Source organism: Etheostoma spectabile, chromosome 3 (genome assembly GCF_008692095.1).
Source record: "Etheostoma spectabile isolate EspeVRDwgs_2016 chromosome 3, UIUC_Espe_1.0, whole genome shotgun sequence".
NCBI classification, from domain to species: Eukaryota; Metazoa; Chordata; class Actinopteri; order Perciformes; family Percidae; genus Etheostoma; species Etheostoma spectabile.
Genome location: NC_045735.1, coordinates 26,408,506 through 26,423,966, shown reverse-complemented (window position 1 = coordinate 26,423,966; position 15,461 = coordinate 26,408,506). Strand labels below are relative to the sequence as shown.

The 15,461-nt window shown below is 42.3% G+C and overlaps 1 protein-coding gene across 1 annotated transcript in view; it reads left to right on the top strand.

Annotated features, from left to right (window-relative positions):
- The first annotated feature begins 2,773 nt into the window (after positions 1 to 2,773).
- The window catches only part of rsrc1 (arginine/serine-rich coiled-coil 1), a 117,301-nt gene continuing 104,613 nt past the window's right edge, over positions 2,774 to 15,461 (top strand). Inside the window, 3 exon segments of the mRNA XM_032508917.1 lie at positions 2,774 to 2,889; positions 3,414 to 3,608; positions 6,696 to 6,818. Coding sequence (XP_032364808.1) covers positions 2,789 to 2,889; positions 3,414 to 3,608; positions 6,696 to 6,818 — 419 coding nt within the window. The 5' untranslated portion in view covers positions 2,774 to 2,788.

Sequence of the window (15,461 nt, the reverse complement as noted above, 5' to 3'; positions counted from 1 at the left end):
TTTATAAAACAAAAACAAAAAAAACAATAAGCAGCACCGTCGCTATTGGCCATTAATCCGAGATTGACAAGAAGGACTAATTCATTTAATTAAGCACTCATTCGCTGCTATTGTCCTGAGTTAGTTTTTAAACACCCGGGAGATGGTCATGGATCTCTCTCTCTCTCTCTCTCTCTCTCTCTCTCTCTCTCTCTCTCTTCTCCTCTCTGCAGGGGTGTGGCTTAAAAAAATCGGAAAATGACAAGAGAGAGAGAGAGAGAGAGAGAGAGAGAGAGAGAGGAGGAGAGAGAGAGAGGAAGCACATGTAGAGGAGTCCTTCCTCACTACATCTCTGTGATCTGGGGGTACAATAAGTCACAAAGATGACACTGCGAGAAAAGAGGTGATAAAAAGAAAAAAAAGAAAAAAGCGGACCAGCTGGGATGCCGAGAGGAGCTCAGCAACGACTTAATGCTGAGAGTTGTTAGAGAAGCTTAAGTGAACACATTTGTCTTGAACCGCCCCCCCCCCCCCCCCCCCCCATTGCATACAGTTGGCTGTAGGCCTGGTGAACGTCTCTCTACTTTTTCGACGTGTTTAGTTAATATACCCACGTTGTCACTTTGGATTTGAAACAAAAGTTCACTGCAAAAAAAAATCTCAAATGAAAGTGTTAATAGCCTAATAAAAGTATTGCGGTTGTTCGAGCCCTATTTTGACATTTTAACAGTAATGATAAACGAAATAATAATTATTAATATTAATATAATAATAATATTTTTTATTATTATTAGCCTATCATTATTATCTTGCATTAATGTATTTGCACGTGCACCAAAATGTGTGATTATAAGCCTGACATGAAAGTTTGGGGACCCTGCGAGACAAATAATGTAATGCTTTGGGTTTCTAATCAGCAATTATGTATTTTAAAATTGTCATCATTAGCGAGACCATGGCGCTTAATATTTATTCTCAGTGGACTTTTTGAGCCATTAGGATGTTAAATAGCAGCTAAACGTTTCATTATAATGCCTCTCGCGATGCGTTGCCATTGGGCTCACTAATTAACGTTTTCAACTCGCCTTTTCCCACCGAAATGATTGCCTATATTTGCAAAAATAAATAAACAATGCTTGACTTGCGGTGAAAGTGGCGGAGAGAGAGAGAGAGAGAGAGAGAGAGAGAGAGAGAGAGAGAGAGCAATTAGGTGAGATGAGGAGGAAACGCACAGGCAGACAAGAAACAGGATACAGCGGGATTTTGAAAACGTCGGGATGCATTTGATGCAAAGTTAATATAGATTCATAATCTATATAAAGTCCTTATTCCACACAGGGGCTGTAACAATTCCCCTAATTAAATATTAACTATGTTGTAGCTTGAACCGTAGGCAATAATTAGCCCACTATTGTTTCTGCTGCATCTGAGAGCAGGAGGGATTCTCGCAGTGATAAGCAGCCTCAAAGAGCTCCGTCTATTTGCAGTGGAAGCCCACATGAACTTGTTTCTATTCCTTCCCATGTTGACTCAGTCATGTTGTCAGTGGAGCAGTGGTCGGTTCACCTTCAGTCCCGGTATGTGATTTTGAATTAGGCTAATTAATGTTTCTGCTAAGCTGGAAATTGTTTGGATGCTCCGTCTGCCCTCGCAGCTCTCGCTGTGTTTATGCTGGTGTAGAAACCTTATTTTACGAGAGGATGACCTCATGCAAATCACTGACAGACTTTAGCTCGTGTTACCATTCGCGGTGTGCGTGACACTGCGTGTGTGGGGATCGTCAGATCAAAACGCAACGTGAGCCCAGACGGTTGATGCAAGCCTACATAAATAAACATTATTAATTTGGAATATTTTCAATTGACTGGAGACTTGAATTAAAGATTGGCAGTAGGCTACAATTTCACGATTAAAAATGATAAGTGAAGATGATGTGCTACCGCTCCATTAATTGACCTCAAAGGGGATTTCTAAATTTATGAAAGATTCGGTGTCAAAAGCGGCCACGCTGCAATAAGCCAACATATAAGCCAGGCTAAGCATCCTAAATAGCTTACTTCAGCCATGCAATAATTCAAATATAGCCTTCTTCTTTACCTGAGGCCTAGGTTCACTGAATCAAAATGCACCTTTAAACCTCTAAACCATAGCCTACCAACCTGTCAGTGTTGGCTTTTATTATTAATATACATAGCCTATATATGTACACTACCGGTCAAAAGTTTGGGGTCACTTACAAATTTCCATGCCACTCCATTGTATACATATCTACAGCTGATCTAGTTGGGGGGCTGATCTTTAATGCAATATCTACATTGCCCATTATCAGCAACCATTGATCCATGTTCCAGAGCACATCTTTTACTAATCTGATATCATTTTAAAAAACTAACTGAGAAAACACTGGACAATCCTTTTGCATTATGTCCACATAATGTAATTTGAAAACTGCTGACCGGTTAAAAAAAAACAATGCAACTGACCTCCTCTGGTATTCTGTCTATAATGGAGTGCAATGGAAATTTCTAAGTGACCCCAAACTTTTGACGGGTAGTGTATTGCTATATATAATAATAATATATTATATTATATATATATATATATATTTTTTTTTTTTACAACAAACGACAAAAATACTGTCGTATTTAGGGCTCATTTGAGGCTGAAGATATTATTTAGGGAAAACCATGGATACCTAATTAAAATCTGGGATGGTACCAGATGAGAGCGTTTTACGTCTACATCCATGTGTGAGAGCAAGCCTTCAATCGATTGCTCTTTGTTTGATTCTTCTGCCTGGACTCGATCGATGCTTTCCGGTTTGACGAGTAGAGTCTCTTTAGCAGTGCATGGCTGAGCTGTGGTGCTGCACAACGATTTAAAGGTAAGGAGCGGGATTTTCATTTCAAGGTATCTTCCCATTTATTTTGCTACACTTTCGTCCCTCGTGCAACGTTCACTGACTGCCGTGGGAGACATGGTTACTGTTAAACGGCTGGAAAGCCGAACAAGAACTAGTTACAGCCAAACGTTAGTGGAGGTAGCACAGTTAGCCTACTAGCTAGCCTCCAAAGAAAACAATGCTCTTTAATTGATGATGATTTATGTTAAGGCATGTGCGACAACAGTGTTGTTAGAGCTGTAACGGTGATTTCTATTACAAATAGCTGTTATTTTCTTCCATGTATTTGATAAGCTAAGCTACATGTGATAGTAGCTAGCTACCTCTGTTGTTAAAATAGCTGGATTAATAATCCATGGTGTGCATAGCTAAGAGTGTAACGTTAGAGAAATGTACCATTGGCTGTGGTGAATTGTTGAGTGTGTTCACGTCCATGCTGGAGGTTTGCATTTGTACCGGATTGTTGCTAAAAGTTGTCAGTGACAGAGAGAACAGTGCTCTTGGGTGTTTTTGTCTTCTGACAGTCAGCCAGCATGGGTCGGCGCTCGTCTGATAGTGAGGATGACAGTCGGAGCAGGAGGAAGAGAAAACAGCGTCGCCGGTCCTCCTCCTCCTCCTCCTCCTCTTCCTCCTCTTCCTCCTCCAACAGCAAGGTGACCAGCGGCCGGAGTCGAAGGTCCAGTCGCCGGAGCCGATCTCGCTCCAGAGAGAAGGACAAAGACAGAAGGTGAGAGGGCATAACAAGCGTTTCTTCTCTGATTGGAGAAGTTGTCTGTCCTGCTGAAGTGTCCTTGAGCAACACCGGCTGTGTTTGATCTCCGGGGCGCTGCTCTGGGGCTGATGCTGCATGTTTCCCAGCAGCCCAGTTCCTGGCTCATCTTCTCTGTGGTTGCAGAAGTAAATCAAAGGTTGAAAATATTGTTTGGGCATTTCTTCATTTATTAGGTTGACTCATTGTACCACATGTGGCTATGTATGTATGTATGTATGTATGTATGTATGTATTATGTATGTACTGTATGTGTATATACATACATTTATATTTGTATATAAACATATATGTATGTGTATGTATCTATATATATGTATGTATGTATGTATGTATGTATGTGTATATACATACATTTATATTTGTATATAACATCTGTATGTATCTGTATGATCTATATAATGTAGTTGTCTGAGTTGTGTATTATACATTACTTTATATTGTATATAAACAATATATGTATGTATGTGTATGTATCTATATATGTATGTATGTATGTATGTATGTATGTACATATATATATATATATAACGTGTATGTATATGTCAAAATGTCTTCTGTTAAAAAAGGACTATTGTTGAATTGAAATTTATGTTGTTTGTGTTAGATGGGAAAATAACATAGAAATAACAATTTTATTTCTTCGGAAAATAATGGGTATGGTTTTGTTATGGCTTCAAAACATATTTGTGCATCCTTAGGGTAAACCTGTGTTTGGATTTTATATTATTCAGTGTTTTCCGCAACATGTCATGCAATAACTTAATTTAAAAACATGGAGATTTTAGAAAAAGATTGTTGAATTCCAAAAAGGTTTGTTTGGGATGTAAACCTGTAAAATTACAGTTGTTTATATTTCATTTTTCATGTGGTTGTGGTTTAGAATGCTGTCTGGTATTGGTAGTTCTGGGCCTTGCTCAGGATTATTGAAGACACCTGTCCGGATGGACTATTTATTATCACTAAGGATTCAAATGACAAGATGTACATTGAAGGCAATGGCACCGTTAACAGTGAATGCCAGATACGGACTCTGCTATGCCAAGGAACCAGATATGACATTCAAATTAGAATTTTGATTGAGGCTGCACTATTTTAGTTGGTCATATGAGTTCCACAAAAATAATGAATATGATCACTATTATAAAAAGTGAAAGTTATACTTTGTATTTTGGCTAGAGGCCATTTATGAGATGAAACGTAACTAAAATATGATGTGGCTGTTTTAGATGGCTCATTTTGTGCCTAGTGTCATAAAATAAACCCAATCTGAAGGGTACTAGCTTATACCTGTTTTATAAGCTTCTCCTTATGTTTTCAAAATAGCACACTTTGTTTTTTAGTTGTTACAGAGGAACGAGGTTCATTAAAAATCAGACATCTTAACAAATGGTTAGTGGCTATACCTGGCCTCCTCCATCCAGCCACAGCTGCCACTGGCTGTGGCTGTTCAGACAAGGCCAGTGGATGCTAATTATTTATGAGGCTTGGTCAAGGTCCATTACTGCTGATTGGAAGTCATTGGCTGCCTGTACGGGATGGGGCTGGGTGGGTAGTATAATCCCTGGGACCACAATCCCTCATCTATTAGCCATACGTGTTGATCAATTAACCAAGACCTTGTGTGTAGGTTTGCGTGAAACTAGTCCCTTAAATAGGCTCATTTAAGAGGACACACATTCTGTGGCCTTTTCACCCTGTAAACATACAAACCTCATGTGGTAAAACAAGGGTGCTCATGCTCTCGGCTGGTGACGTCATGACCCCATAATTTACATGTATGCAGAGAGTCGCTGTGTTAATGGCTATGTGTGTGTGACATACAAAGCGTGAGCAACACAGGGAAAAAGTGTGTGTGAGGGGACTTGCTAGGTGTTGCATTCATGTGAAAAAGCTTCTGTGTTAACCAGCGCTTCCCACTCCTATGTGTTGAGCCATTGTTTTTATTAAGTTATGTTCGCACAGGCTTCTGAGAAAATGTGCGCGCTAACGCCACCTTCCAAAACCCCTCAGCTCACTACTGTGTGTTTCTTCTGTGTAATGTGTGAAGTGGTTGTAAGAGGGCTGTGGAAGTTATTTCATAAGCCCCCGCTCATGGGATCCAGCCTTTGGAATACTAATGGATCTTTCCTGCGCTGCTCTAAGTGGTACAAATCTGATTTGATAGTTCAGCCTCTGTGTTATTTGAATTGCTTTTTCTTCTTCTTCCCTTCTATCTTGCTTAGCTTCCATTGGGCTGTGTATGTGTTTTTTTTTGTGTGTGCTGAAAGAATTTGGGTATTTTTGGCTTTGGTGAAAGAAAAGACAAGATTTTAAATAATGTATTATAGCTGTTTACGCAGAAGAATAGGGGGGGGGTTTCTACATTTACATTCACCCCCATGAATGCCTCCTGCTACATGATATCAATAGGAACGCGGTGTGAGTGATGTTTGGAAAACAGACGGTACAAAAACTGCCGTAGCCACATTAAAGGGCAGCAGGCCACCAAAAGGCCCCTGTGGAGGAACTGTAGGGCAGCTTGCATTGCTCTGCAGCTCTTGGACATAGACAAGCGTGTTCCCTAATGCAAAGTAGCTGTCAGCTCTGCTCATAGTAGGTAAGGTTGTCTGGGACACAAAGACATATTTGCCCTCGAAATAAACAGCAAAACAAATTAGGAATACAGCATTCACTTATGCAGGAGAGGAACGAATTTCAGATAAAGTTGAACGAACACAGAGAATTGTCGAAATGATGCTTGTCGGAGAGAGTGGAGCACAAGGGTAAAGGGAGGAGAGGGAGCTGATATGGGGGGTGTTTGATTTTGGTGTTTTAGGTTTGTTTTATACATAGGAAAAACAAAAAATGTATACTCAGTGATTCTGAAAACCACATTTTTTTCATCACACTGGGCATTAAGAACAAATTCACATGTTTCACTGTTGCCGCATCACAGGGTTGTGGATCAATTGTCCACAACCCTGCTGTCTGATTGAGGTTGTGTTTTAAGGACCCTGTCAATAATGGAATTGAGTTTGTGTGTTTTTGGTCTGTGTGCTCCAGGAGAAGAAGACGTTCCAGCAGCAGCTCGTCCCACAGTTCGTCTCTCAGGAGGAGGAGTCGCAGCGTAGAGAGAGACAAAGGGCGGAGCCACCGCTCACACAGGTCCCGCAGCCGAGACAGGAGGTAACACCATCTCTCTAACCACAGAACCCAGAGTATTTTCTTTTTACTGACAGTCTTAAACTAACCTTGAAGAAAGTTTCTGGATTATTGCATTTGCAATCTTTTCCTTAGAATTGTTTTAGTACTAGTGCATAATAATACTATAGTATTAATAATGATAACTCTTTTTGAATAAATGTGTATTTAAGTAAATGTTTGGTAAGGCAAATTTATTTGTATACCACGTTTCAACAAGGTAATATAAAGTGCTTTAAATAGTACAGTGAGGCATTAAGAAAAGACTTAAAAGGAACACAAGGCAATATAAAAAGACAATATTAAAAGACATTAATAGGATTTTAAAAAGACTAAAACGAAACAAAATAGAATATAAAAAATAAGCTTAAATAGAAAACAAAATGTTTTATTCATACTGAAGATAAAATCTATAATACCTAAATAGAAGGAGTGATGAGCGATGGTTACATCATTTAGGAGTAGCAAAAAAATGCACTGTGAAGCGCTCTTTGGGTGTTGGTATTACAAATCAGTATGTGGAATGCCATTGCAGACTTTTCTTATTAAAAAAAAAAAAAGCAATACGAACTTTTGGAAGTTACTTCATGTCAACAACCACTCCCTTTTGTTTTATGTCTGATGTCATCAGAATGGAGCCACTGGAAACTCAGCGTTTTAGGTCCTGTTAGAGGGCATCGTGGGGCGCATGCCTTGTGTCTGTTTGCCCGACAATCTGTCTCACTCGCGATGCTAATGAACAGGACCCGCAGATGACAGCAGTTCCTATAACACCATCCAATACCTTCCAATCTCTTCTGGCAGCCTCTCCTTCCCTCATGAATGCCAATGTCAAAAATATTACCCTACATGAACTTGTTGAATTAGATTTAATGTGTAGCTGCTTGTTTTGCAACGGAATAACTTATTCTGTCAAGACTTATTGTACACACCTGCACAGTTGAGAGACCGACACCCACCAACCCACACCACACAGCACACACACACATCCACACACTACACACACACACCACACACACCACACACCCAGCACACACCCACACACCAACACTCCACACACAACAAACACGTCCTATAGTCGTTGTTTCCCTTTCAGAACACATAAAGGCACACTTCTTGTGGTGGCCATGATCATTAGCATAGCTAATCTAAGTGCTTGAACGCAGTAAACTGGCGTTGTTTAATCACAACACACCCACACACACACAGCCACCACACACACACACACACAACACCACACACACACACACACAACACACACACACAACTGCCAGATGCGCAATTAAAGAAAAGGTTGTTATAATTTATGCGTGAGCAAGGCCCTTTGTTTACTTGTGTATGGTTGTGGGGGGGGGGAGAGAAGAGATCATTTTAATCACAAAGAAAAAGAGTTTTTATGTCTTCATTATAAAGCTGTCAGGATGAATGAATGAATGATGCAGCAGAGACGTTTTGACATAAGAGTGGTTGATGGTCTCATAAGAAGACACCATATTTCAACTCTCCAACCAAATCACAAAACATTTTGTGGCTTCAAAACAAGCAACACATTTCCATGTTGCACGAATCTGAAACCGGAATGGAGAGAATTTGTCCAAACGGTTTTCACACGTTGTCGCCCTTCTCTCTGTGGTACAGTGACCGTGACTCACAGCGGTGATTAAAACATCAGTTGCAAATGGCATTACTGGTGTGGTGTGAGATGAAGGGTAGGGGGGATTTGGGAGATTTAGAACTGCAGTCGATGACATCGGTGTTTACAAATGCCGCACTGTGATTAGGAGTGTTGCGTTGTGTAATCGGCTTAGCGGTGAGCGAGGAGCAGGTGTTACGAGGTGGAGGCGGGGTGTTGGAGGTGGGGATGTGCAAAATGGTGGCATTGATGACGAAGTTATGCAGTTATCTGATGGCAGTCTCCTTAGTTGCAGTACTGTTATCTTGTACAGCATTGTTGAGGGATACTGCACATTCTGCATCCACAGTAGGTTGTGAAACAAAAGCAGGTTGTAGTACACAGGGGCCCTGACTGCCATTAGAGGGGTTGGGTGTGTGGTGTGGTGTTGTGTGGGTGGGGGTGTTGGTGTGTGTGTGTGTGTTGTGTGTGTGGTGTGTGTGGTGTGTGTGTGTGTGTGTGTGTGTTGTGTGTGTGTGTGTGTGTGTGTGTGGTGTGTGTGTGTGTGTGTGTGTGTGTGTGTGTGTGTGTGTGTGTGTGTGTGGGTGTTAGTGTGCGCCGCCTGGCGATGCGCGTGTGTCGGCGAGAGGCTGGATCTGATGGATCAGAGGAGGATTGAGTGGACAGGACCTCATGATTGATACACAGATAGGATATAAGGTGCTGCCCCCCCCCCAGCCACACCAACCCGGCATCACCTTCAGAATATGAAAGACAGAAGCAAGACGAGGCCGAGCGCACTGACTGGAGAGACGAGAAGTTAGAAGAGAATGGAAAAGTGTGGAGGGAATAGGTTGAGTTAGTGCAGGAGAGGGAGAGTGTGGAGAAGATCCTGAAGGAGGAAAATGAGGAGGAGAGACAAAAGCGAGCACCGGTAGAGAGAACAGATAGGCCCGAGAGAGAGATATTATTCAGAAGAAATGAGAATAATAATGTCTGCATCAGAATATTGCAGGGGAGAATATTAGGACCATAGTGGGGCCGTCGTAGGTTGAAGGGAGGGGTTTTTATTACCTTCTTTTCTATCTCTTATGTATAAATAAAAAATAAAGGGGTACATGAAATAAGAATAATGCTCTGTCATGTGTTTACCATCTATCGTGGCCTCCTCCTTCTCTACTTTCATTCTCCTTTTTTCCCTGCCCTCAATCAGAGAAGGGCCAGGTCCCCCAGAGGCAGTCAATCTTGCCCTGAAATGTAAAACAGACAAGAGGAGCAGATTACCTATTTGCCATTAATGTTTATTCTCTTTGATCTGAGCAGGCATATCAGGCTGTGTGTGCGTACGTGTGTGTGTGTGCCTGCCTGCCTGCTTGTGTGCGCACCACCATGTGTGGGGTTGATTAAGCGTATGCATGTGCAGATTTGCGTGAATGCATGTTCAAGTTCAGAGGGGTGTCAGGACCTAGTCCACTGGGGGCGAACAGAGTGCAGCATGGCGGTGATCTGATGTGTACCCAGTCCAACAAAGACGATGAGAGCTTCTCATCACAGCTGGATCACAGGCATGTCTTTAGGTGAGCTGGTGCACTACACCGGAGCGTTGTAGTGCTGCGCTTTTATGGGCGTCCACAGCAGGGGTTAAATGTGTGTGGCTCAGTCAGTCATTCTGTCAGTCCCTCATTCATTTAACAGTTCGCTTCATAGACACTGTTAGAAGACACGGACGAATGGCAGGTGCGACAAATCCACCACTTGACCTGTCAAAGCCAGGCTGAGCATTTCATTCATTGGTGCATGTTCACTCATGTGTGCATGCAGTAACATAGGTGAGCATAAACTGCAAGGCACACACACAAATGCTCACATATTCCTTATTAATATTTCACGGGTGTGCTGAGTTAGCAGGGCAGAGTGCTAGCGTCAGGGTTTAGCCCCGCTAAACTGAAGTGTCTTCATCACTGTTGTCATGACTAATCAGAATGAGTTCTCTAATTATCTGTCTCTCCCCTAGAGGAGATGCAGTAGATAGCAAGCTAAACACACCACCCACCATGCTAGGATAGCAGACCAGAATCAGGATAATCTCAGCCATCCTGGAGCCACAGAGACTGGATGAGAACTGGTGCTTAGTTAGAGCAAGTGGCAAGTACTGTGGGTTGGGCCAAGACTAGTCTATATCCTCAACTTTCCACTTCCGGGATTGCGCCCTCGCCGACTAAAATTCCGCCAAATTTTATTCAAGTAGGCCGGATAGCCATTGCCTTGGGCTTCCTTTTTGTTGCTGCTATGCTGCTACTTGTAACGACAGAATTTCCCCGTCGTGGGATAAATAAAGTATAATTTAATCTAAACCCTGGTTGATTTATGAGGACTATGGTTGACCTTTTCTCAGATCTCTGCAGGGTAAATCCAGACAGCTAGCTCGACTATCTGTCCAATCTGAGTTTTCTGTTGCATGACTAAAACCACCTTTGAATGTACACATGTTCCTTCTTGAGGCTATTTTGCAGGGGCTCCGTTGCTCCATACTGCGTTTAGCGATTTATATTGGTTTAAAGATTTGCCAATAAACCAGAGCATGTTTTTCTCCCATCCCGGAATGCTGTGTGGACTAGCCAGACCCTCCTGAAGGAAGGTGTGGCAAAGCGGGACTAGTCCAAGACAGACAGTAAGGGGCAGCATTTTAAAAGGTTGGATGCCCGCTGTCCAAGTCCAAGCTAAAGTTGTGACGTAAAGGTTTTTGTGGTGTAAAAATCAATAGGTATTATTCACCGTGGATGACTTTGTGAAAACGTACATTTATAGCATTGCACAAGACATTATTGCAGGGATAAATGCAATACAGAAGTTAAAAGGATGTGTTGTGCATGAGGTTTACCTGCTAGAGCTTCAGATTAGGTCCCAGATCTGGTCTCCTGCCTTAAGGCTGACATGAAAGATAGGATGTAATAATAACAATAATAAGACACTTATGTGGTGATCCCACATTCTGCTGTCCTCTTTTAGAGAGGTCACAGGGCAGGGCTGATGAAAGACCAGCAACCAGATCTAGTATCATTGCCTTGGTCTTCTGGTTATGAGAGCGTCAACCACTAGGCCGCCCTGTCATGTCTTGCTGGAACAAGGTAATCTAGATGTTTTAGTTTCCATGACATGATCTCAGCTTTCTGCACTGGACTGCCGGCGAGTGTGCATGCGTGTGTGCGTGCTGGGGTTGAGCGATGGTCTGGTATTTATTTCACACAGCAATTTTCCCCTGTACGAGATGAGGTGTCGTACATCTGCTAGATAGCTTTTCCTGCCTAGCATCGACATAGAGCGCGCGCAAGGTCATCCAGGCGGCTTGGTAACGGGGAGGGCCGAGGTGAGGAACTGAAGGGAGGAGTGAAAAGGTCTTTGAGGGGGAGGAAAGCAAAGGTAGGGCAGTCGAGCGCAAGAAGACCGAGGTGGGGTGAGAAAAATCAGCGACTTTATTGTGGGTGAGCAGCGTGGCCTCTCAGCTTTTCATTGCACCTGGATCAGCAATTCCCCTCTCAGGTGACAGGGTGGAAATTGTTCTGCACATTTGTGTCCAACATTTATTTATTCACACAGTTAAGACTCTGTGTGATGTAGCAGGTGGTTTTGGGTGTCGCTGGCTTCATAAGGGAAGCAGCCCTGAGTGTGTTTTGAGGACATGACAAGTGAAATCTTGTTTCCTCAACAAACTGCTGAGATCTTGCTATTATGAGGGAACCATAAGGCCCAAATGGTGGGGCTGATGGATAGGAAATAAGATGAGGAAGAATTCAAACAAACCCTACATCCTTTTTCTTCTTTAAGTTGCAGTATCTCACGTAGTGTTCTCACTGTTTTAAAGGGGTCTCACGTTAGTCTAGACCATGGGTCCAAACTCGCGGCCGGGGGCCAATTGCGGCCGCGGGATGATATGTGTGCCTCAACTTGACATCAAAGTTAGTGTTAGTGCGGCCCGCCGTTCTGAAACTTTTGTCATTGCGCTTGTCTTATGGGCTACCTAGTAGTCTCCTGACAGCGGCGTAACGGTTTCAAGCTAGCTAATACCGTTCGGCAAATGCCTGAGGTTTGACAATGTGATGTCTGTTGTTGTGTGAAATTCACCAACCATATCGATCTAGGGGCTTAAAGCACCGGCAGTTCCGCGCCCTGTTTGGAGGAATAGTTGTTGTTTTTTTGGATACTTGATGCGGCCCACCAAACCCAGACTCTACTTTCAGCGCCCCCAAGTAAGTTGAGTTAGGACCCCTGGTCTAGACGTATACTTACTGGTTTTTTAGGGGGCTCCTGGCTGTTTTTCATCTGTCTGTCTGATATCCCAGGGACTCTCAACATCTTTTCTCTCCACCCTTCCACAGATGCCATTCAGCCCTTTCTTCCTTCTTCCCCTATTACCGAACTTGCAAAGTGTTGATTTAAACTGAAAGATAACCTGGTTTAGTTCGGCTGCGTCTTCACCGCTCCATAAAAATCAACATCTTCCATCGGGAGATCTGAACGCGTTTGTTGTTTCTCTCTTTTTTTCTTTCTCTCTCTCTCTCTCTCTCTCTCTCTCTCTCTCTCTCTCTCTCTCTCTCTCTCTCTCTCTACTCTCTCTCTCTCTCTCTCTCTCTCTACTCTCTCTCTCTCTCTCTTTCTCTGTGTTGTCTTTTTTATTTATCTGCTGTAAAGCCAGCAAGCGCGCTCGGCTTTGTTGTCAGAAACCTTTATTTACCAAAGGGAGGAATAAGTGACTGACACAGACAGCCTCTTTCATCCGCGCCTCGCCGCAAGCAGTGTTACCTCTACCGCCAGAGGAAAACCCCCTTTCTCACCCCCACTTCTGCCAAGCCGTGCTCCCCCCCCCCACAACCACTCCTCCATCCTCGGCTCACAACACACTCCATGGGTAGCAACCTAGCTGAGAGTACCCACACACACACACACACCACAACAACACCACACCACACACACACACACACACACCCCACACACACACATATCCACCTCACAAAAGCACCACACCATCTGATCAAATGTGGGAGTTAGTCTGATGGTCCCAAACAAAGACTAGTTTAACATCAAAGAGTTGTCCCCTTTCTCTGTTTTCCACCTGTTAAAAAAATCTAAGTTATGATACATAAATCTGGTTATGTCATAGCCTGGACTGGAAAGGTAGTTGTGCTTTTAGACATTGTATGAGGGAAGAATCTCTCGGGCATCAGCTGCCCAATCAGTGCCTCAGAAATGGCCCAAGCACATTGATTTGTGTTTAAATAAAATTGTGATATTAAAAAATAGGAAAGAACATTCAGACTTTAGAGATCATCCTTCTCATTAATCTGGTCGTAAAAAAAAAGTAGTTCTGTATTTACCATAACTCTTACATTTAGTAATTTATCCGAATTAAGTTACATAAGGAAAACACGTTTACTATACATGCAAACAGCTTTTTCCGAAGACATTAAAGACATGTAAAATTACCGGTGCATATTTTCCTACCTGCTCATCCAGATGAAGTAACTGGTTAAATCAGTAGGTTGTTAAATGCCTGTACTGTAGCTTTTAATCACTATCAGCATGAAGAGAATCTGATTAGTGTCTAATAAAAGCTTTTCTTTTCTAGTTATTTTTGTCTTTTATTGTCTGTGTTTATTTGAGTGTGGAGGTGAAAAGGTCCTCAAAATGTGGAGGTATTGGCATTTAATATGCTTGTTAAATAAACAAATTAAAATAAGTTATAGTTTCTTTTATTTTGATTCATAACGTCCTTTATCATGCCTCTCATAGTGAGATACTGGTACTCCCGAGCGATAGAAACACTTTAATGTAATGCCATAAAAATGAATGCCATGTAGTAATCACTATTTTAATATAATGCAACTTTTTTTCTTCCAATTATTGTAGTAAACATCCAGTGCTCAGGTATGATTCACTGTTTCCCCAACATAACTCTCTTTCTAAATTGTCATTACAGTATAAATGCTTCACATTTTTTATAACAAATTAACAAATTTTACGTTTTTTTTTCCAAAGCTCACAGCTGTAATCATTTAGTGCGCTGAGTAATTTTCCTTTTTGAAAGCTGTTTGAACACAAATCTTTGTGATTCATTTAAATATCATAGAGAGCAGACTTTAAATACGAAAGACAAAATTTGGGCTGTTTGATGACTGAAACCCAGTAGAAGTATGACACTCCCACACTTGCAATGTTTTGCAAATATGCCTCTATGATGCCAAAGACTAATACATGCAATCAGCCCTCATTGTGTTCACTCCATGACCGTGAAAGGCCTCATCCGTCTGGCCTGACCAAGAGAAAGACGGCGACAGAAACACTTTTAGCTCTGGCATAGGGAAATGAACACCAAATACATCTCTCTCTCTTTCCTTCCTGCCTTCTCTCTGCCTCTCTCTCCTATTTAAGCTTCTTGAAGTTCTTCCAAATTGGGTTTTAAATGCCAATTAGGAGGTTGAATGTAGTAAAATAAAAGCAAATGCAGGCAGGATGGCCTCACCTTCTGGCTGGTTAGGCTTCAGAGAGAGCCGAGCCGGACCTTTGGCTCCCAGCGAGGCTTTGAGAGAAATATCCTGCCTAATGAACACATTAATTAGAACCATAACTATTTATAAGATGATAATTAGAAACGAAGGGAGGTAAACTGGGCTTTTCCTGCAATTAATGGAGGATTAATTACAGGAGCTAATGAAGTGGATTTTTGAAACGCGTGGAGGTGAAGTACAGAGATGTGCAGCTCGCTTTGTGATCACTGGCATAATTATTTTCTCCAGCGCCAAAGCGTTTGAGGCCCTGGTCCTCGCCGGCTCAGGCCGGCTAATAAGCATCATTGCGTCGTTATATATGCACTTAAAAAGACTTGCCACTGAAATGACTGTCTAATTATTTCTAATTGGCAGGCCCTGTGTGTTGTCATTGAGCTGTTTGGAGCTGCCGCGGAGCCCTGGGTCTAATAACGCTCTGGGCGGAGAAGGAGGGGTAGAGAGAGAGAGAGAGGT